At 43.9% G+C, this 22,095-nt stretch overlaps 1 protein-coding gene across 1 annotated transcript; it reads left to right on the top strand.

The window, feature by feature from the left end:
• The first annotated feature begins 9,340 nt into the window (after positions 1-9,340).
• Positions 9,341-21,838, top strand: rnd3a (Rho family GTPase 3a). Its single transcript, XM_085796700.1, has 5 exons — positions 9,341-9,652; positions 9,942-10,029; positions 17,113-17,222; positions 19,214-19,348; positions 19,540-21,838. Exons 1-5 carry the CDS (start codon positions 9,503-9,505, stop codon positions 19,786-19,788), a joined length of 732 nt encoding a protein of 243 aa, XP_085652826.1. The 5' UTR covers positions 9,341-9,502; the 3' UTR covers positions 19,789-21,838.
• Positions 21,839-22,095: the final 257 nt, after the last annotated feature.

Here is a 22,095-nt window from a genome sequence, read left to right as displayed (position 1 = left end):
GGCTATTACAGCCTCATCCAAGGACTCCTTCGCCACGTCAGATTTTATTGACTGGAATATTCAATTATCGAATAAATGACCCACAGAGACAAAATGCTCATTAAAGAAATTTAGCTTAGACAAAGTATCTGTTAAATTGACAGAGCCATGGACCAAGAAATTTGGTAGTTCATTTTGCTGAACAACACCAGATGTTGACTTCACCACCTTCCAAAATTTCTTTGGGTCATTTAAGTTATTTGTAGTTTCTGTTAGATAAAACTCAGCTTTTGCCTTCTTAATTGATGCCGTACATTTATTTCGTAACTGTCGGAAGCAAAGCCAATCATTTTCGGATTTTGATTTCCGAGCTCTGGCCCAAGCAGCATCCCTGTCTTTTATAAGATTTCCTATTTCTGGGTGAAACCAGGGATTATTACGCCCTTTCACCCTGAATTTCCGAAAGGGGGCGTGTTTATTAATTAGATTCAGGAAATCATCATAAAAATAACTCCAGGCCATTTCCACATCATCAAATAAGGAGATCCTGTCCCATTTACAATTATACACGTCACGAATAAAAGCTTGTTCATGAAAATGTTTAAAAATCTCTCTTGTATATAATGCGAGGCTTGGTCTTGGGGAGTTTGGCATTTCTAAACCACTGCGATAGTGGAGTGATCACTCAGATCATTCGCAAAGACACTATGTTACTGTACTTATGAGGTACATTGGTCAAGACAAGATCAAGAAGTGAGGATCTAGATGGAAATTTTGTGTTAGGTCGGGTTGGGCTATCAATGAGTTGGGTTAGATTCAGAGAATCACAGACACTTTTTAGGCAGTCTGAAGCTGAGGATAGCCAGTCATAGTTTAGATCTCCCACAAGAACAATTTCATTAGAATTAAACCCTGCCACATGATTAGATAGGGTTGAAAGGGTCTCACTGCAGGCTGAAGGAGGTCTGTAGCAGCCCATAACTATAAGAGACTGATCATGAGAAAACTCAAGTTTTAGGGCAAGTAATTCAAATTGTTTAGTTAAGGAAATACAGGTAATGGGTGTGGCCTGAAATTTCTTTTTTATATAAATGGCAACACCTCCTCCTTTCCTGGGCCGATCACAACGAAAAACATTATAACCACTGATAGTGATGTCCTTGTCTGGAACATTTTTATTCAGCCAGGTTTCTGAGAGTACAAGAATATCAGTATCGGTTGTCTGTATCCAGATTTTAATTAAGTCCATTTTAGGGAGTAAACTCCTGACATTTATGTGGATAATCCCAAGACCAGACCGTGCCCTGAATTCATTAGAGTTACAGCGCGGCTCCGTGCAGCACTGCATGTCTATATGACGGTTGTGAACGGAGCTCACTTTTCTTCATCCAAAAAGACACACCAAAAAACACCCAAATACCTCCATAGTGCTCGTCTGTAATGTCCGTCTTGTATTGAAGCCCCAACATGAGAAATTGTTCAGAAAAAAAATTGAATAAGTCTATATTTTAAGCTTGTTTGTAGCGGAAGCTCCCAGTGTTGCTCTGCCGGAATCTTGCGTGATTTGCGGAGCCGTGAACTGGATGTCAATGCAAATCGCGCGAGATTTGGACGGACCAGGAAGAGCAGTGCTGGGAGCTTCCGCTACAAACAAGCTGAAAACATAGACTTATTTAATTTTTTTCGGAACAATTTCTCATGTTGGGGCTTCAATACAAGAGGGACATTACAGACGAGCACTATGGAGGTATTTGGATGTTTTTTGGTGGGATAGCCTTTAACAGATTCACAATTACAATAAGGATGGGTGAAGATGTTAATGCTAATCCTACAGTGTGTGCATGTAGCTGTGGATCAATCTGATCAGTTCAGGTCTAATTAAAAACAGATACAACATTTTTTAATGATCTTTTTTCCAGCGTTGTCATTGAATCCTTTGTTCCTGTCATGTAACTGACAGATATGATTATTGTCCCATCATGTGGTTTTATCTTGAGGAGATGCTAATGAAGACATCATTTCATGCGCCATTAACCCCCAAATGTGCACATAGAAGGAACACACACACACACACACATGCACACACACTTATGCTCAAACTTCCCTGAAGAACCAGGTCATCGCAGGAATGATTCATCCCTCAATCTATTAAACATACACACAGACTGCACACATTCACTGTGCCTCATTACATCAGCGTGTGTAGCCGAGCCTGAACGGACCTAATGACTGATGGGCGACACTTAGCAGACTTTACTGTACTCTACTGTGTGTGCACGACCATCGCAGTGTGTGTGTGCGCTGCATGTGCCCTCGCCGGCGCCCTACAGTAGGTCCAGCAGAGGATATGAAGCTAATGGTTTATTAAAAGTAAATGTCATGTGTTTGTAGGATGGAGCCAAGGGGAAAAGGGGAGGGAGCGGAGGCTTATTAGGGTTCATTAGGGGGTTCCAGTCAGTTACCACTGTTTCATGCACTAGAAACCCCCGAGATGTAAGAATGACTCTCTTTGTTTTCCTGTAAATTTTACAAGTGGAGTGAGACTGCACTGTTGGCAGTCTACCTATTAAACTCTAGCATTTGATCTGATGTAATCTATCTGGAATAACAGCCGCTGACTCACAGAGTGCACAACGTACTGTATTTGGTAAAGCTGTGTACTCCCATGAAATGTTTGGACAGCACGGCCCTTGGATTAGTTACTCATAATTGCTGGCAATGGAAATTAAAGGAGTACCATGAAATCTATATCAGACACAGCCGAGTTAAAGGGATAGTTCACCCAAAATTCAAATTTCACTCATTATCTACTCTCCCTCATGTCGACTAAGGGCTGGTAGAAGTTTCAGAGTCCTCCGTGCCTTCTCTGAGTTACAGCGGGGTCCGTGCAGCAGTATTTGTCCATACTGTATAATGGTTGTGAATGGTGCTCACTTTTCTTCGTCCAAAAAGACATACCAAAAAACATCTAAATACCTCCATAGTGCTCGTCTGTAATGTCCCTCTTGTATTGAAGCCCCAACATGAGAAATTGTTTCGAAAAAAATTAAATAAGTCAATGTTTTAAGCTTGTTTGTAGCGGAAGCTCCCAGTGTCTCAGTTCACTGCTCTTCCTGTGTCAGTGCAAATCTGACCGGCAGAACAATTTCTCATGTCGGGGCTTCAATACAAGATGGACATTACAGATGAGCAGTATGGAGGTATTTGGATGTTTTTTGGTGTGTCTTTTTGAACGAAGAAAACAACCATTATATGGACAAATACTGCTGCGCCGAGCCCCGCTGTAACTCAGAGAAGGCACGGAGGACTCTAGGATTCTCCCAGCCCTTAGTCCACATGAGGGTGAGTAGATAATGAGTGAAATTTGAATTTTGGGTGAACTATCCCTTTAAAGGAGTATCATGAAATCTATATCAGACACAGCCGAGTTAACGTGAAGTAATCACTAATCAGCAGATGTTCATGTTGATTTTCTCTCTGCTTGGAAGTGTCTCTGTCACCAGGCGTTGAGAGAGGATGCAGGATGATGAACTCACAGCCTTTCTGGAAAAAAAAAAAAAACTGTTGCTCAAGACATTTCTGAAGCTGAGACTGAGAGGAATGTTGGAAATGTTCCCAGCTGTGTTTTTCAGAGATGTTCACGATGCTCCGACCCACATTCCTTTTATATTATTCCTGATTTACCAGATAGATGAAACGATAGTGTGTTCATAGTAACGGTGATGTCACTATTACACTGCAGTGATAACTCTAAATATAGCCACGTGTCCATCATGATATCAGAGAAACACTGATGTCAAAACAACGGGAGGATTTTTACAGTGAAATCCAGGAGAGTCCAGTGATGTCATTTGGAAAAAGAAATAATAAAGAGAAGTTTTAGTACTTAGTATAAACCCTCGAATAAAAACAAAACAAACAACCGTCATAAGGAATTCATTACTGTAAATACGTCCAGTCTTGTTATCCATCAGTGTAGCACCGTAGGAGCCGGGCAGGAGGAGCGGCAGCCAATGAGAGCGCAGCAAACTAATTAAAAGGCTCACAGGGAGCAGGTGTGTTTACCTGGAGGCAGCATTCACACTCTGCTGACTTTTTATTGTTGCTTGTAGGAAGTCATTTCATCCCCTGGTGCTGCACAGCATCATGATGCACTGGTCTCATAGTAGCCTATATTGTAGATTCATATTTACTTTATATTGTTTACAGACAGAGGATTGGCTGCTGTTTCTCTACCACTGGATCATGCAGCAGCAGCAGCACACATCCTGCTCAGGTATGTGATCTGACATTCAACACATTATGCTCTGATCTTATATTTATCATACTGTGGCTCCACACTGCAGGCTACTTCATCTCCACACCCTTTGACCACATTTTCCTGCAGTAGCTTCAGCTTTATACATCATGTTCATATATACAGCTCTGGAAAAAATCACTCCCAAAATGATCAGTTTCTCTGGTTTTACTATTGATAGGTTTGTGTTTGAGTAAAATGAAATTACTTTTTTGTTTTGTTTTATTCTATCAACTACCGACAACATTTCTCCCAAAATTGAAATAAACACATTGTCATTTGGAGCTTTTATTGGCTGAAAATGACTAAACTAGTCTAAATAACAAAAAAATATCAAGTCTTTTCAGACCTTGAATAATCATAATGCAAAGAAAACATGTTCATATTTATTCCTAAACAACACAGCAAGAATATTTCAACTCAGGAAGAGTTTATAAATTAGCTTTTGTGGGATAATGTCAAGGTTTAATCCCAGCAGTGGTTTTTATAATCTTCCTATAAAACCAGATGTGGTTCAGGTGATGACCTCATCAGTGTCTCATTAAGTTGAATGAGTTGTGTTTGTGTTGGTATTTAAAAAAGAAAAGAAAAGAAAAGAATGACTGTCATACATGTAGAGATGTTTTTAAGAAACATTTGTGAAAGTGGTCTCTTAATTTTTTCCAGAGCTGTAAAATCTCTTGTATGATCTTGTTTTGGGACGACTAAATCAGATAAATCATCATTTTTTTATCCGCAAACATTTACTTTCCATCCAGGAACAGTAATCTACATGTGGAGTATTGACACACACACACACATGTGAAAAAACACACACTAACATGTGTCATTGAGGGTCACTCGGCGGCCCAGCTGGTGTGAAATAACATCTCTGCTTGTTCTGAAACTGGAGCACTTTGAGAGCGAAGCCTCCTGCTGCTGTCAGCCAGAGATCAAGAGCCGAGAGCCGAGAGCCGAGGTAGTTAGGCCGAGCACTGAGAGAGGTCACACCGCTCCCTGACATCTCTTGTTCAGCAAGATGTATTTTACTTTACAGAAGGACTTTGAAGATTTTATTGAGGCCTTTAACCCGGCAGACGGACGATGCAGTTAAAGCGTTATTTAAAGACTATGTGGATGCAAAGTGATTTGAAAGTGGATTGCATATGTTTTTAATTCCCATTCTTCCATGTTAGATAACCTGGACCTTTATTCCTCTGAATCAAAAACAAAGCAGACGCAGACATTGCTGTTTTTCCTTGAATCTGCCCTTAATTTCCCAGTCGCCGTGACTAACCGTCGAGGAAAACCCCTCTCTCTCTGCAGCCGAAACAAGTGAATGTATGCTGTATTTGCCCAAGCAGTAAATGTCAGTGCCCCGCTGATTGAATGCACGTCGACAGAGATAACTGTGGGGCAACGTGCTGCCCGGGCAGAGAGAGAGACAGAGAGAGAGAGAGACCCAGTGACCTAGACTCGTCACACACCTCCAGCTCTGCTCGCCTGCTGGCTGAAACCAAACCACCTCAGACCTGGGTCAAATTCTGCCTTGTTTGTGACTCACTCTTCATCATCATCCTCTGACCTGTTTGGTGAATGAGAAACTCCTTTTTTTTTTTACCGGTACTGTTTTTTAATCCGTGCAGCTGCCTAAAAGAATTTCTGGAAATTGTTGCAGCAATATGGCAAAACCCCCTTCTGTTGTGGTGCGCCATCGCTCCCACACACACACACACACACACACAGAGAGAGAGGAGGAATTGTGTGCACCGGTGCGTGACCCAGACCTGAACTGTGCTATCACAGATAGAAGCTGTACAAAGCACACGAAATGTGAATTTATCACAGGAAACTACAGTTTTGCTGCTCTGAGGTATTTTTCAGCGTGAATAATTCAGATTATTTATTGCTGTAGAAATATCTGATGCTGCTTTAATGTCGTTCTTTACTACATTTACTCTAACGCCAAACAGCAATGTTAAAAATGAGAAACAGAGAGCAAGGTCATCTGGTATTCATCTCATAATTATAATGTATTCATATACAGCTCTTGTCTATAAGAGGAATCCATTAGTTTCCACTGGCACTTCTGCATTATGTTATTATATCATATATGACAGGTAGTGGAGATAATAGGTAGCTTCAAACACGCTGCAGAGAATCCCAAAGGAAGCATATACAGTATTTCACTTCATCGATGTTTCACACCATCATCATCATCATCCGTCAGATGAAGCCAAGCTGCTCTGCTCTGCTGTGTATGTTGACCCACATTATTTCCTCTATAGGATTATTCACTTTGCTCCCTGTGAAAAGCCTCTTAAGGAGCCTATAATGAAAATGAAAATGTCAATACAATGAAAGTGTGAAGCTCATGTGATGAGGGGGAGGAGGGGGGGTTGTGTTAGCATGTCCACATGGACCTACAGGATATTGACAGCACCATGTGACCAGAAACAGGTGGCACCCTCATTTCTATTCTGGGAGCTGGGAGCCGTGTACAGTGTTGGGCCAACTGTACTGGTCTGCCAACGCCAGTAGCAGAAAGACCCCGTTTGATGTGGACGGACTGCGTGTGTCCGTCTTGCCCCTTGTTTCTTGAACATACTGAAAAGGAGGTAGATAGACCAGAATGCATTGCAAATACATGACATATTGACCTATAAGCTTTATCTTTACCCTCTAATTCCCTAAAGTGGTTTTTTGAGCAGATTTGTCCTCCTTCTCGTTTTTTTGTTTTAGCTGCAATGCATTTTGGGAAATGTAGGGAATCTAAAAATGAATGCCCTGCGTGAATCAGACATTACAGACTAATAGTATCATAGATGTAAATGGGTGGAATTTTCCTCTGAAGATGTTTCAGGATGATGTCAGTCTGCACAGTCTCACTCTGGCCTAAATGTGCTGGCTGCACCCGAGTGAGACTGTCAGCGCTGCAGGCTATAGCAGAGCACACACACACACACACACACACACACACACACACGGAGGCAGCCTGAATAAAACTGGGGAAGGGCACAGGCATAATGTGTAAACACCTCAGTTAATGTGGTTATGTCTGTCTCCTCTCCCCTTCAGTCTCAGTCTCCGACAGCTGGGTGGCTGGGTTTATTTGGACATTAAGATAAGAGAAAGAATATCAGATTAGCCTGTTTAGAAAGCAAAATCACTTAATATGCAAAGGTTAAAAAAAAAAGCACAAAATAACATGCAGGTAAAAACTGCACAGTCTATGTAGTTTCAGCCAGAATTTGAATGAGGTCAAATGCATATGGGAGATAGCTGCACAGATAGCAGAGCTGGAGTGTGTAAAATCCCCCCGTCCCTTCTCTCCTGGCAGCGTTGTGTCCTGGAGGCAGAGCTCCCACTCAACAGACGGGACTCCCACCACACAGCCTGCAGGGTGGAGCTGTCTCACTGTAAAAACGCTGCCAGCGAGAGCTACAGCGAGCGTCCAACGGCTCTGTCGCAGAGGGGAGAGCTGATGCAGAACGCTGTTGTTTTCCCTTTTTTTTGTGTAAAAAAATTAGTGCTGATGCTGAGTTGGGGATGTAGCCTGAAGGCTGAGAGATGAGGCCTTTAATAAGGGCTCCTGTTCACACTCTGAAAAAGATGGGGGGAAAAAAAAGGTGAGGGACGGGTGGTGCATTATCAACTCTGTGGGGAAATTTAGTTTCCATTTTAGCCTTTTCTCTGTGAAAAGATAATGTGTTTTCTCTGGCTGTGTACAAAGACAACACGTATTACTCACAGATAATAAGGGAATCCTCACTTGAAACTACTTATGTTGCTCCCTGGTAGAAAAAAAACAGCATACTGGGTTCATTTAGTTGTATAGAAGGAAAAACACATTATGTATGTGACTCGATCGATACCGTGCTCACTATTCAGCAGCCTGAGTGTGAGCCAGTGTGTACAATATAAAGAATGAAGACAATAAGGTGAGTTAGTGAGAAGAGCCTCAACACGGTCGTTGCTGTGCTCTGCCACAGTAGAAAGCTTTTTAATGCTGCACCGACTCGTCATCAGCAACAGCAACGACTGAAAACTGATGATTGTTGGTTACAGATTTTTTTTTTAACACAAAAGGATGTCAGTATACACTCTGCACTTTGCTTCACAGTATTTGGGTGCTCTAAATATCAAGGATTTCCATTTCTATGTTGTAATTTTGAAACTGAAATAATATAAATGTTGCAAAAATGTCAAAATGTTGAGGAAATAATAAACATATAATGTTTTTTTGTAATAGTAACAACATAATAGTAAGATAGATGTTTTTATGTTATATTTCTTACCATGCAGGCTACTCTTTATTCTACATTTACTTCTAATCTACTCTATGTGAGATGGGGGAAGATGCCCCAATTAAAAACCTTTGAGGTGTTTGATTTAGTTGTGTAGTCTCCAGTGCGATCAAACAAAAAATTAACCTAGTTTGGGGGATAATTAGAGAATATAAATAGAGAATAGTTGTATTTATTTAGAATAGGATTTATTTTAGAATTGTAGCTATTCTCTGTCCTTTCATTGAAACACAGCATATCTTGTTTTTTTTTTCTTATATAGTATTTTTATTTATTCATTTTTTACACTTTATTATTGTTTTAACACATGTGCTTTTACAACTTACATGCTTAAGAGCAGTTAAGTGGTAAATAAAGCTAACTAACTGCAGTAATAGAGCAGGCTTCATGGTGAGGCCTGCTCACCCTGCTGGATATTATGGTGTTTTTGTTTTGGTTTGTTTTGGTTTTATTATGTCACTGCTTCACAAACCGGAAGCCACAAGCAAAATAATGAATGTGTGTTTTTATTGAACTTTCTTCTGTAATATGTTGCTATTGTTTTGAATATTGATAGAAGTTGTAGGGTCCACAGGGGGCGCCATGCTGGAAGCAGAGCCCCAGTGTGGAGGCTCGCAGGAGGAACGAGCCTCATCATCCCGGCAGCAGCAGCAGCAGGAGGAGGAGGAGGAGGAGGAGGAGGAAGAGGAGGAGGGAGGAGGCTGCCATTGGCTCCTGCGACATTATAAATACAGGCAAATGGCATTTACCGGCTCAGAGCAGGCGGAGACACCGAGGGAGGAGGACAGAGTCAGGCTTGGACGGACAGGAGAGAAACCACGACCGCATCTCGACATTTTTTCACAGACTCACTCCACTTTTGTAAAGGATTTCACTCGCGTTTTCTTTCTTTTTTTCTTTCTTTCTTTTTTTCCCCATACATTACCCCGGTTTTAAATCAATGAAGGAGAGACGCTCGTGTCAGAAATTATCTCTGAAATCCGGCATGGAGCCCAGTCAGAGTGTGAAGTGCAAGATAGTGGTGGTGGGGGACAGCCAGTGCGGGAAGACTGCGCTGCTTCACGTGTTCGCCAAGGACTGTTTCCCTGAGGTGAGACCCTGAACGCCTCACACTGATTAACATGACGCTAATTAACCTGGTTTTAATAACACACAGTCACATGACATCCTATCACCTTGTGCTTTCTGTGTCAGACGGGTAGATGCTGTAGAAATAGACATGGACTGTCTTTCTATATGATGCCTGCCTATGTATTAAAAGCTTATGTACATTAATAGCACATAAGCTTCATTTTTAAACAGCAAACTAATATGCAAACACTTCATTTCCCATAATTCTTGCTCCCTAATGTCCTCTGTCCTGTCCTCCCTCCCTGCAGAGCTATGTCCCCACAGTGTTTGAAAACTACACAGCCAGTTTCGAGATTGACACGCAGAGGATCGAGCTCAGCCTGTGGGACACCTCAGGTAATCACTCTGTCCATCACCACACTGTTGTGTGTTTGTGCATGTGTGTGTGTGTATTAGACCTAATCAGTTGTGCTGAAATGTCCAGACGTGTCCAGACATGCAGCTCTCACACACACACAACCCCCACTCCTCTGTGGCCCTCAGAGGACATGCAAACAGCTGATAAGATTCATGTCAAACTGGATAATTGTTAACTTTAAGGGGGTAAAAACCACCATATGAACAGATCTAGTTGTATTTTTGATAAATGAAATTATTCTCTGACCCATTTTAATCAATAAAGCTGGGTTAATCCTGGAGTCGCTGCTCTTACAAGCCCCCCTCAGATTATCAGGCACCCACTGCTTTGCTTTTTTTTTTTTTGCCTACATGGAAATGTCCAGTATTATTTTCCTAACGCATCAGTGCGATGGATTTCACGTTGGGTTCTTCCCCAGCTGAGCGAGGCCAAACCAGAAACAGGAAATAGTGTATGATGACCATGCAGAGTGCTGGGCGCTTATTCATACATCTGGAGAAGAACACAACTTGCTGTTTCGGGGGAGTTTTGTTGTTGTGCAACATGTGTACTGTGGCTTTATCGCCTGGTGGTTGGACTGTGGGTCCAAACCAGCTGCTGCGTCCCCACTGTGTGTGTGTCTGTGTGTGTGTGTAAGTAAACAAACCCACTTTCCCATCCATCAATGCCTCAGCAGTGAATAGCACAGCAGTCAGGCGTGAGTGAGGCGTATGTTGTGTGTGTGTGTGTGTGTGTGTGTGTGTGTGTGTGTGTGATGGGCGGGGACGAGCGCACAGCCAGCTGTTGCGGGTCTCTGGCCTCCTGGCATTCCTGAGTTAGTGAGTGAGTTTTCTCGAAGTTGGAGAATCCGCACGGAGCAAAATAACTACACAGTCGGTTTACAAATTCTCATTTGACACAGATGTTAGCCACAGCTGGAGCGAAAGCAGAAAGCAGCATCTTCAAGTTTGATATCCTTTTTTTTTCTCTCTTTTCTCCTTTGAGAATAAAATGAAAATAAATGCATCAGCAGTTAATACTCATTTCCAAGCTGAGTAACACTGCAAGCAAGCAAAACAACCAGCTCAGATTTCAAATTCCTCCACCCCTACAGTGTGTGTGTGTGTGAGAGAGAGTGAGAGTGTGTGTGTGTGTGTGTGTGTGTGTGTGTGTTGTCGAAGTGGAAATTGGAAGAAATGAAAGTCGGCCAGAGTGAGAATTATGTTTTATTGCACAGTGTTGGCCGGTCGCCTGGAGCCATTTCTCTTTTTCTTTCAGCTTCATAAAACAGCAAGGGGGGGCCTGGGGTGGTGGGACGCGGTTCCTATTAGATCAGTTGAGTCTGAGAGATAGAGCCAAGACCCCCACGCACACACACACACACACACACACACACACACACCCAACTCCAATCCTAACCCCCACCCAGCCAGCATTCACACACACACACCCAGTGACTGATTGATACAGCTTTAGGCTTGACCGCTCTCTTTATAGAGACGCCCATCGGCTTTATCTGCTGGAGGTGTGCTGCTGCAGAGGTGTGTGTGTGTTTGTGTGTGACCCCAGCATGCACTCAGACAAAGACCAGGATGCGGTGATGAAGACAAACGGTAGACTGCCTCGCCCCCCCCCCTTCTCCTTCTCCACCTCCTCCTCCTCATGACAAACACACACCTACACACACTGTGGTGGTCTTTGTTCTGCAGTGATGACTGGCTTTAATGAGCAGCCTGGTGTGTGTGTTTAAAAGGGAGGTTGATGATGAGAGTAATTCGGGTCATTAAGGTAAATGCCTGCCAGTTGTGTTGCTTTCCATTTGTCTCCCCCTTCCCTCCCCCTCCCCTTCCCCAGCCCACACCCTGCTTGTCTGTCTGTGCTGGCTTCTGCCTCCCACAGCCTGAGGGGTGGGGTCCGCTGGGGGCCGAGGCCGCAGCCTTTGATGCTGCTTCACCGGCAGAGGAAGCGGCGGTTCACCGTTGTCTGACTGTCTGAATGGGCTGTATAGGTGTTTGTTTGAGAGTCAAACATGAGGATAGGAAGCCAACAAAGGTAAACAGAGCAGCTCGGCTCGGGGGGCCGGTGTGCCTCAGGCGTCTTCTCATTTTCCACAGTCGAAATGAGAAAAGTTGCACCTCGGGGCAGGAGGCTCGGGTTGGGCTGCAAGCAAATACCACCAATCACAGTCTCCCAGTGCCAAAGGTTACGTCTCCAACAGAACAAATCAAAATTACAGTGCAACAAAAATGCAAAAAAGCATAAAAAACCAAAACAATGAGCTAAAAGACGCTAAAACAGCAACAGCAACACTCCTCTCCCTGCTGCACGTCTTGTTCTACAGGAATTGGCTCAGTCTTCTTCCTATCCTGCTGCAGGAATCAATCGAGGATGTTCGCTCCAACTCTCTTAGGAAATTTCCCAAAGCTAGGACAAACACAAGCTCCAATAGCAATCTCATCAGAAAAAAACAACAACACAGGAACCTCTGAAACTCAGGAGACGTGCGTTGGACCCCGTGGATCTCATTTGACAACATTTTATTCCTGGGAACCTTGTGGGGCGAAAAAAAGAAAGTGTTTTGTGTGTGTTTATTGAACAGCTGCCACCTCTGCACATGAAAAGATGACCTACTTTGAAAACAGGAAGAAATTCAGATAAAGGGAGTTTAAAAGGAAGATGCATAATGACAGTTTGGCTGGAGCGGCCCCACATTATCATTTCCTTCTGTGGTCTCCATGGAGCATGTTGCATGTGCTGCCTCCCTCCCCTGTATAACGCTGGACAGCTTAGTTATGAGACTTTTTCATGCTCGCTGTAAGCTCCTCTGCTGCTCACATTCACACACACACACACACTGTGCCCCCTTCATTCCTCCGTCGGCAGCCATTGTTGCATTGGATCACATTTCTGGGCTCAGCGAATTGGAGCCGCATGTCTGGCATTCCTCAGACTAAAGGTTCCTACTTCCTCCTCCACAAAGACCCCTATTGTACCCAGCAGGCCCCAGATCCTTCAGCCGAGCCAGAGACAAGTGGCGTGGTTTCACCAAAGCTCTACCTCGCTTCTAAAGGGGAAATTGAATCACAGTGGAATTGGCCGAGCAGCAGCAGCGGTGGCAAATACAGCGTGTGAACTGAAGGGACAGTGAGATTAATAGGCTTCCTGTCCTGCTAATGTCATGGAAGGACCTGGTGTGAAATTAAAACCAAGCTGACCATTACCAGCTCCACTTCCTGTTTAAAGGTCATCCATGTTTTTTGTGGTTTTTTTGTACTAGTTCTTGTTATGTTGTCATGATAATTAATACAAGCCTGTAAGTTTAACAAATCCTACAGGGAAGACCGATTTATGTTTAATGACTCGATTGTTGTGTTGGCTATAATGTAGAACAGGTATTGCTTGTGTCTCTTAAAGGGATAGTTCAACATTTTGGCAAATTGGCCCATTGCCATAATCCCTATAGCCATAGCAGTAGGTTTGTTACCTTTAATTGCCGGTGCAAGCTGTTTTTAGAACGGTGGAGCAGAGCCGTGAGCTGCTCAGGCAATGCTCATGGCATTTCTTGGTTTCCCTCATCAAATACACAATCCAACAACTCCAAAACGCTCTGGTGGACAAGTTGTGACCTGACATTCACCACGCTATGAGATAATAACGGAATTGTATATTAAATCGCAATCGCAATATTGGTAAAAAAAAAAATCGCATTTAGATTTATTTCCCAACTCGTTCAGCCCTAACTAGTTGCGATGCGGAGTTGTACGTTGTGGTTATAAATGGATAGCTAGATTGTTCTGGTTGTTCAGGTGTTTTGGGTTTGCACACTTCAGGATGTGAAGATGTGAGATGTGAAGAGTTGTTGGTCTGATTAATAACATTTAAAAACATATCTGTATCAAAGTAAAACAGTTATAGACAAGATGGGACTTTGAAGGTATTATAACTAACCCATCCTAGTGTATTGTACAGTCATACTGTGTTTCCATTGCCAGTGTTGCCTGTTCAGAGATGGCAGAGGAAGCAGCAGATCCCTCAGTAACCACAGCAACTACAGCTGATAACGGTTCAGTTGAAGCTGCTCTGTTTAGTGGTGAATGTGTCTGGCTGCTGGGAGGGTTTTATATTGTAGCTGGATGGTGAAAGGACGCCTGGACGAGCCTGTCGCTGTCTGTCTGTCTGTCTGTTGTTTCCACAGGTGTCTCTGCAGGCTTTACGCCTCTCCACACACACACACACACACACACACACACACACACACACATGCGTAGCACCCTTCGGCTCAGTTATGTCAGCTATGCAGTAAAGCAGCAGGCCTGCAGACCTGTTGGCCGTACCTCCAGGCTGTCGCTTGCAGCTGGCCCGCCTCATGTGTGTTGGTGGTGGGACATAAAAGTGTTTAATTTCACCGTCGTTGTGTGAACGTGAGTTGTCTGACTTGAACATCATGGGATAGGTTTTTTTCTTTCATTTTTTTTGATGGAAGTCGCCGGAAACATCTGGGAATTTGAATAATGAGTCACACTGCATGAATAGATTTTCCACCATGTTTCATGTATATTTATTACATTAAGTGGTGCTTTTTATCCCAGCTGTTGTGGAAAGCAGAAAAAAAACTCAGGAAGGAAGAACATTTTTACATCTTGGAAGAGTTTCTTCTACTCGGTCATGGAAAAAAAAAAAAAAAAGGTTTTTCATTCATTTGGAGACCACAGTGGAAGTTTGCTATTGTCTCACGTTGTACTGTATCCTCCCGTGTCACTGTGCACAATGGTGTTCATTTGCACAAGAGGGGATGTGTTTAAACGAAGGAAAGAGGGGCTGTAGGAGTGTGTGTGTGTTTAAAGGACACAGGGTGTGTGTCTTCCTTCCAGATTTAGAGATCCTGTGGGAGAACAATGACAGGAGCTAATTAGATGACAGTCACCAGGTCTTTGTGTGTGTGTGAATGTGTGTGTACGTGTGTTAGCTGTGGGATTTCCTCTTATCTTTCCAGTCGGCAGGAAGATGACCTCAAAGCAGAGTTTGGTCCCAGTCGCAGGCCTCTAATGCAAATTACAACTCCGCTGATCCTGGAAAGCAATGAGAGCTGCACACACACACGCACACACTCCAACATGAAGTGTGTGTGTGTCTGCTTCTGTTTTCCTGTTTATGTTGTGAAGCCTGGGACGGTTTGCGAGGATTTACTCGGGAGGATTTGCAGCTATAAATACTTAAAACCTCCAGGTAAATTCATCGGAATATGTGCAAACACTTCAGGAGATGTCAACAAAAAAAATAAAACGCACACACTCTACCCAGTGTGTGTGTGTCTCCAAAATGTCAACCAACTTTACAGCTTATCCCGTCAGTCGCACGGTCTTATTTTTCCACTGATTGGTACCAGGCAGCAAGGGCTGGAAAAAAAAAAAAAAAAAAAAAAAAGTGGGGGGAAAAAACTTCCAACAATGCAATGTGGTTGTGATTGATTGCAAGACAACCATGAAAAACGGTAAAATAAATTCCTGTGGGGGGGATCCCGCATTCCTGCTCGCCTTGCACTTCCTGTCCTGTGTCGACGGCCGCCGCTCTTTGTTGAGGTGCCGTCACCTCACGGAGAGATTCTCAGGGAGGAGAAAAGCAGAAAGTCGTCGCAAGTCTGCAGCTTTCCCATCTGAAACACATTATATTTCAATCAAGACCTTAAAACAATTTATTCCGTGTACTTCCTGGCATCTTTCAGTTTTTTTTAAGCATTAAAACACAAATTAGCTGCAATCTAGACGACCCATTCTACAGTTACTCAACAATCCTGCGTCCTATCCTGTTCTTGTATCATTTTTCTGTTATCAGGCAGAGCTAAACACATGTTATGTACCTTTTTTTCTTTTTCTTTTTTTGATCATGGATGTAGATACAGTTCAGATTGTGCATGTGCTCAGTGCTCACATCAGGCGGAGTCGCGCTCTGCTGATTGAGGCCCGGGCCTGGAAGGAAGCGTGGCTTGTTTAAACGGTGTCGTCTCTCACCCAGACTGTTTAGATTAGGAACACTCGATCTCCAAGTGTGTGTGTGTGTGTGTGTGTGTGTGTGTGTGTGACGGCACATTCCTGGCTTTTCTCCACCACAGTGTTTGGAGAGGACCTCCCATGGAAGCCTTCATTTACCCAAAAACAAAATTCTCCAGATTCTTTGGCAGGCGGGTTGTGTGTGGTCAGCTCTTCTTGCTCGTCGTCATGTGATCTTGACTCACCTTGACATGACGCCACCACCTCCCCCTCTCCTCCCCCCTCCCTCCTCCCTCCCTCCTTTGCCCTTCCTGTCCGGAGATGCTTGAACGTGGTGGTGAGAGATGGGCGTCTCCCTCTTACACATGGTTCCAATTTTAGAGGAGGAGGAGGAGGAGGGAGTGGAGTCATTTCCTCGCTCTGAAGTTCTCCGTTCCTCCGGAGAGGATTTCTTCAACAAGTGATCTTGTCGTAGTCAGCACATTTTTTCTACTGATGCGGCATATTTGTTGTTTTTTTTCTCTCGCCTGGTTGCCATGGATTATGGCTGAGCTGCAATCATGTCATAAGAGACTGTCAGGAATTCTTTTGCAATGCAAACCAATCATTTGGCCCTGTATGGTTGTTGCTCTTCATTTGAATATAGGTATTTTTTTACATCAAGAGCAGCCATGCAAAAAATGTTTCTCCTGTGCTCAATTAGATTGATTTGGAAAAATGTAAAGGCCCTCCCTTTGTCTACAGAGCAGGTTTAAATTGGACATCCTCTGCTAAATCAGACTTGTGACACAAATTGTTCAATTTTCTGTTCCAAAGCACGGATGCCAAGCTTTTCCTCTTTAGAAAATGGGAAATTGAATCTGGATAATTTCTCCGCCGCCGGTTCTTCAGATGTGTCCTGAAGCTCATTGCATGGTCACAAGGGGGACGCGGTTCCAGTGATTCCTGCATCAATTTACACGGATGAACTGAAACTAGGGGTCACACTGGTTGCGTAAACCTGGGTGTGTGCAGCTCCGTGTTCTTGTGTAACAGCTTCAAAGAGCAGCCCGATTGAATCTGAATGTTTTTGTGCTTTCCTTCCTTGTGTTCCAGGATCTCCGTACTACGACAACGTGAGGCCTCTCTCCTACCCAGACTCGGACGCCGTGCTCATCTGTTTCGACATCAGCCGCCCTGAAACACTCGACAGCGTTCTGAAAAAGGTTTGTTCCTCTTCACGGCCTCATTGATTCATCAGCAAGCCTTTGATTTGTACTTAGTGGAGATCTTACCCTCTAAACTCGAAAACACTCCTCCACTTTAAAGACTTTGATTCTGTCTAATGTGCTGACAGAAGGATATTTGCATTAAACAGGATCAAAAGTTTAAGGCGTTTATTTTTCCTCCAGCCTTGGTCAGATCTTGTGATGTGAGGTTGTAAAGCCGTGGTGTGACTGGAAGGTCGCTGGGTTAAACCCTCGGAGCGGCTGAGGAGAAGGAAGTAACACTCTGCGCTGCTTTAAAGCCCCACTGAGGTGTTGGTGAAGCAGCAGTTACTCACATGTCTGATGACTGTGGCTACGGCCGACGACCACATGTCAGAGCGTGTACTGAACATGAGGCAGGTCAGGGAGCGTCAGACAGATGACGGGTTGGAGACATGAGGTTCCTAACCAAAGTCAAAGCATTGTTTTCTTCTATGTGTGCTCTTCTTTTGAAAGGAACTTCCTGTTTTCATGATTTTTTTTCAAAGCTGCTTTGATGAAAGTTACAAAACCGATCACATTAGCTTTAAAGTAAAAGCTTAAGACCAGTTAACTATGTGAAAGCTGATAAAGCTCAAGTGCATTGACACGCAGACCTAAGACCTGTGAGAATAGGAGCCACTCCGGTCCCAATTAGACCTATGGTGTTTTTTAAAAGTTCACTGGTTGGTAGACGTTCCCCACGGTTTGGTTTTACATCAGTGAGAGAGTCAACACGGGGAGAAAGTCCAGAGGAAGGTCTTGTTTGCCCACAGATCAGGAGGGCAGCAGCGCACGTCTTTGGTGGTCCAGGTCAGACCCGGGTTCATTCATCTGGCAGCTCAAACCTTTGAATATCAGTCAAAGTCGGGTCGGATCAGCAGCTGCACCGCTCTGCCTTCACACAGTCTGGTCTGCAGAGTCACACCGAGATGGAACATGACTAAATAATGCAGCTTGTTTAGTCCTCTTTAAAAAAAAAAAAGAAACTGCCTTAAATGAAATAGGACTCAGCTTAACTCAGATCCAGGTCCAGGACCCATCATGGCTCCAGACATACCTACTTCTATTGCCAGTACAGGATGTTAGAGAAATCTCCTTAGTGTTGAGACTTCCTCTGAGCACAGGACCAGATCAAGACTTCTAGGTTCAAGGTCCCCAGGCTTATTTATTATTAATGTGTCTAGCATTAATGGAAGTTATGGCCCCATTTGCAGCCACATTGTAGGTCTAAATCGTAAACCTCTTATACATGTCTTTGCACACCGGAAATGGATGTGTCATTAGCAGCGAGTATGAACATATGAACCTGGGTGAGGCTTTTCCTAAACGGTGTCACGAGTGAATTAGCTCTGGTACAGTCAAGTGGTTGTTTGTGCAGACGGAGAGTGATGGACACATTTCAACAAAACAACTTCCTCTTTGGATGTCGATGAACTTGATCCGCTGACCAGCCAGCCCCAGACAGCCAGACAGCCAGTCAGCCGGCCAATCAGCCGGCCGACGGCCAGCCAGTCAGCCCTGAGGCACTTTAGCCTCGGTTTAAAGCCCCTGGAGAAAAACCATTGATCACAGTGCATTTATTGTTGTCAGGGAGGAAACACGGGGATTATTTGTTGTTCCTTTTCCAGGGTTCAAAGTGTGAGGGGCTCCAGGAAATGGCAGCTTTAACCTTTGTACTTAAAAGGGTGGGTGATGGGGGAGTGGGACTCCTGGGACCTGGTGCCTGCTGGTTCTGGATGTGTATATCTAACACATACTTCAACAGTTCAATCATCCTTTTCTAAACACAAGGCTCTGATTGCTTTATGTTTATTTGCAACCCATTGGGAAAATTGTTACTATATCTTGATGTTTTTTCTTAAACGGCACCTTGTTATAGCAGCGCTGACGGATCATTTCCCCGTTCTCTCAGTGAGTTGAGGGGGATTGACACGTGATTTTAAAAGCTTTTGTTTTTTTCTCCACAGTGGAAAGGGGAGATCCAGGAGTTTTGTCCCAACACAAAGATGCTGTTGGTTGGATGTAAATCAGACCTGCGCACTGACCTGAGCACGCTGGTGGAGCTTTCCAACCACAGACAGACGCCCGTCTCTTACGACCAGGTACAGATTTTTAAACACCACGTATTTGAATGCAGTTTTGTGACTAATCTCTGATGAATAACTCATTGTACTCTGCATTAAGCCACGTTTAAATGATCCCTAAGAGCCAAAATCCTTCCGTCATTGACGCGAGCACGTGATAAAGTCTTTTCTCCCGGTGTTGACCATATTTGGCGTCTTCCTTTCCCCAGGGTTCCAGCATGGCCAAGCAGATCTCGGCGCCGTACATCGAGTGCTCGGCCCAGCAGTCGGAGAACAGCGTCAGAGACATTTTCCACGTGGCCACGCTGGCTTGCATCAACAAGAACAACAAAAACGTCAAGCGCAGCAAGGCCGCACGCGCCACCAAGAGGATTTCACACATGCCCGGCCGGCCCGACCTGGCGGCCGTGGCCTCGGACCTGCGGAAGGACAAAGCCAAAAGCTGCTCGGTCATGTGACTGATGAGACCGAGGAGAATGAGGACAGAGCACGGTGCGAGCAGGAAACTACGGGGCAGCGCTCTTTCCTGCATGCTCAAGACCCCTGATGCGTCTGGACAGGGGTTTTATAAGCTTCAATTCATGTACATGTTACTGGAATATTCTGCACCAATGAAAACTCAATGCGTAGTAGCGTCCCAACCCATGTGGCTCCCCGCCCGTTCAGACAAGGAAGCTATCCGTCAGTGGGCCACCTGACCCGTTTCCTCTGGGAGGACGAGGCGGACGTGGTCGAGGCTTTCCGCAACCAACAGGAAATGAGCAAGAGGAGTGATGTCATTAGGAGACACTCGTTTGTAAAGGAAGCCGTTGATCTTGCGAGCGAATGAATGAATGAGAGAGCCAAAGTGGACGATGGAGGTTTTGCTGAACTAGATGGGGGGAAAAAGAAAAAAGGAGGAGCTGCTTGCTGTTGTTTGTGCTGGATCAAAGACTTTTTTTTGCTCGATGGGCTGATTTAACAACTTCACTGTGTTAGGAACTGATTGGCTCTCAGCCCTGCTCCTGTAACTGTTAGTCTGTGTGCAGAGGAGATTAGAGGAGTTTCTTAGTCCTGTGCAGAGGAAACCTGACGCTGTATGCCCCCCCCCCATGTCTTTGATATGTTGTCGGTATAATGTGAAGTCATTGGTGTGTAACGTCATTGTTGTTTTTTTTTAGCTTCATCCTGATGATTTTTCTACCATGAACAGCTGATCCTAAGCAGAAGCATTAATCGTAACCGAGCTGTTTGAGTGTCAACCTACACGCCTGCACCAGTCAGACAGCCACTGTGCGCCCGTTTCCACAGAAAAGACCCTCAGAAGACAGATTATCCTAACTGCTCTCCACACTATCACATTTATGGACTCCTCTAGGGTTTAACTTCAACAATACCTTAAGTCCATGTGATAAACAAATACTACATCACTAATGTCTAGCACCACTGTGAAATTAGAAAACACAAATAACTCACATAACACGTTTAAAAACCCCGTAATGGGCCTAAGGGCTTTAATTGACCAACACCTAGCAAGTGAAAATTTGGCTAATTGCATTAAATGAGGACGTGCTGACAGTCTGACAGCCGGTTTGAACTGTGACTCACTTTCCCACCGCACTTTAGAGAGGCAGTGTAATTGAAAGCAACAATTAAAGCTTGTTTATTAGGCTCTTGAAAGCATCACAGCTCTCTGCTTTTTGCATTTCCCGCAAGTGTTTTCCCTCTTCTGACTGTTGTTGGGTAACAGCTTCACAGAGGAGGAGGCCATGTCACGCCGGCCTTCAAACAGCAAAAAAATTCACAGCAGGATGAATTCATTCCAAGGGGAAATGGTGTCTTCACTCAATTTGCACCATTGAACATCGGTAGAGTCGTGACAGAGGAAGTTATTGTAGCATATTTATCGACTCTTAGCAACCAAACTAGCGAGTTAACACTTAGCAAATGTGTTGGCTGTTTCCTCAAAATGTTAGGACGGAGTTAACTGTACAAATAGACATAAGCTCAAGGGGCCATTGTATCTGACTAGTGTTAGCCAGGCAGTAGTTTCATTGTGCAGAGAGATGAATAATGAGGCTGTGTCGCTTTCTGGTGTCACTGGGCCTGAGCTCAAACTTGATTTAAAAAAAAAAAAAACTTCTACATTCAGTATTTGAAATGTCAAACAACGTAAATGACAAGTGTCAAAAACGTACTGTTATTGAATTTGTGGTTTTCCTCTAATGGCAGTGCAATTAAGAAGCTGTTAAAATATCAAAAAGTATTGATGCACTTTTTTATTGTAATTTTCAACCCCCCCCCACCCCCCGATCCCTCCTCATTTCAGTTGTTGAAATGCCAGCGCTGTTACAGCAGAGGCCTCAACTCTTACCTTCATTTTCTAATCTGATGTCTCCTCCCCATGTACATGATCATGTTTTCTTGAATGTTGATGTCACCTTCAAAAAACGTCTTTGCCAATGTTGTTGCTACAATATTTATTGAATTATATATTTTCCCTTTAGAATAAATGCAAATGGAATTGAAGAGACCTGAGTTTTCTGTTCATTGAGTGGGAAAAGGATGTGACAGGTGGTTTTGCTTGATTTCAGGGTGCTGCTATTACAAATATTGACAGGTATGAATGGGGTATTTCCAGTATTTTTCCCTCCATTGCTCACCACAACGTTGATTCATGTGGAAAGGAGTGGCTTGAATGATTATTTCTCCTCTTTACTGTAAGAGATGGTAATCCTGAGTGTGTGAGGCTGTGTCTGTCCACCACTCCTACATGTTTCAATCAC

Source organism: Trachurus japonicus, chromosome 2 (genome assembly GCF_045865225.1).
Source record: "Trachurus japonicus isolate A0001 chromosome 2, Traja_1.0".
Classification (NCBI taxonomy): Eukaryota; Metazoa; Chordata; class Actinopteri; order Carangiformes; family Carangidae; genus Trachurus; species Trachurus japonicus.
The sequence above is the reverse complement of the archived record's forward strand: the minus strand, read 5'-3'. Positions and strand labels throughout refer to the sequence as shown.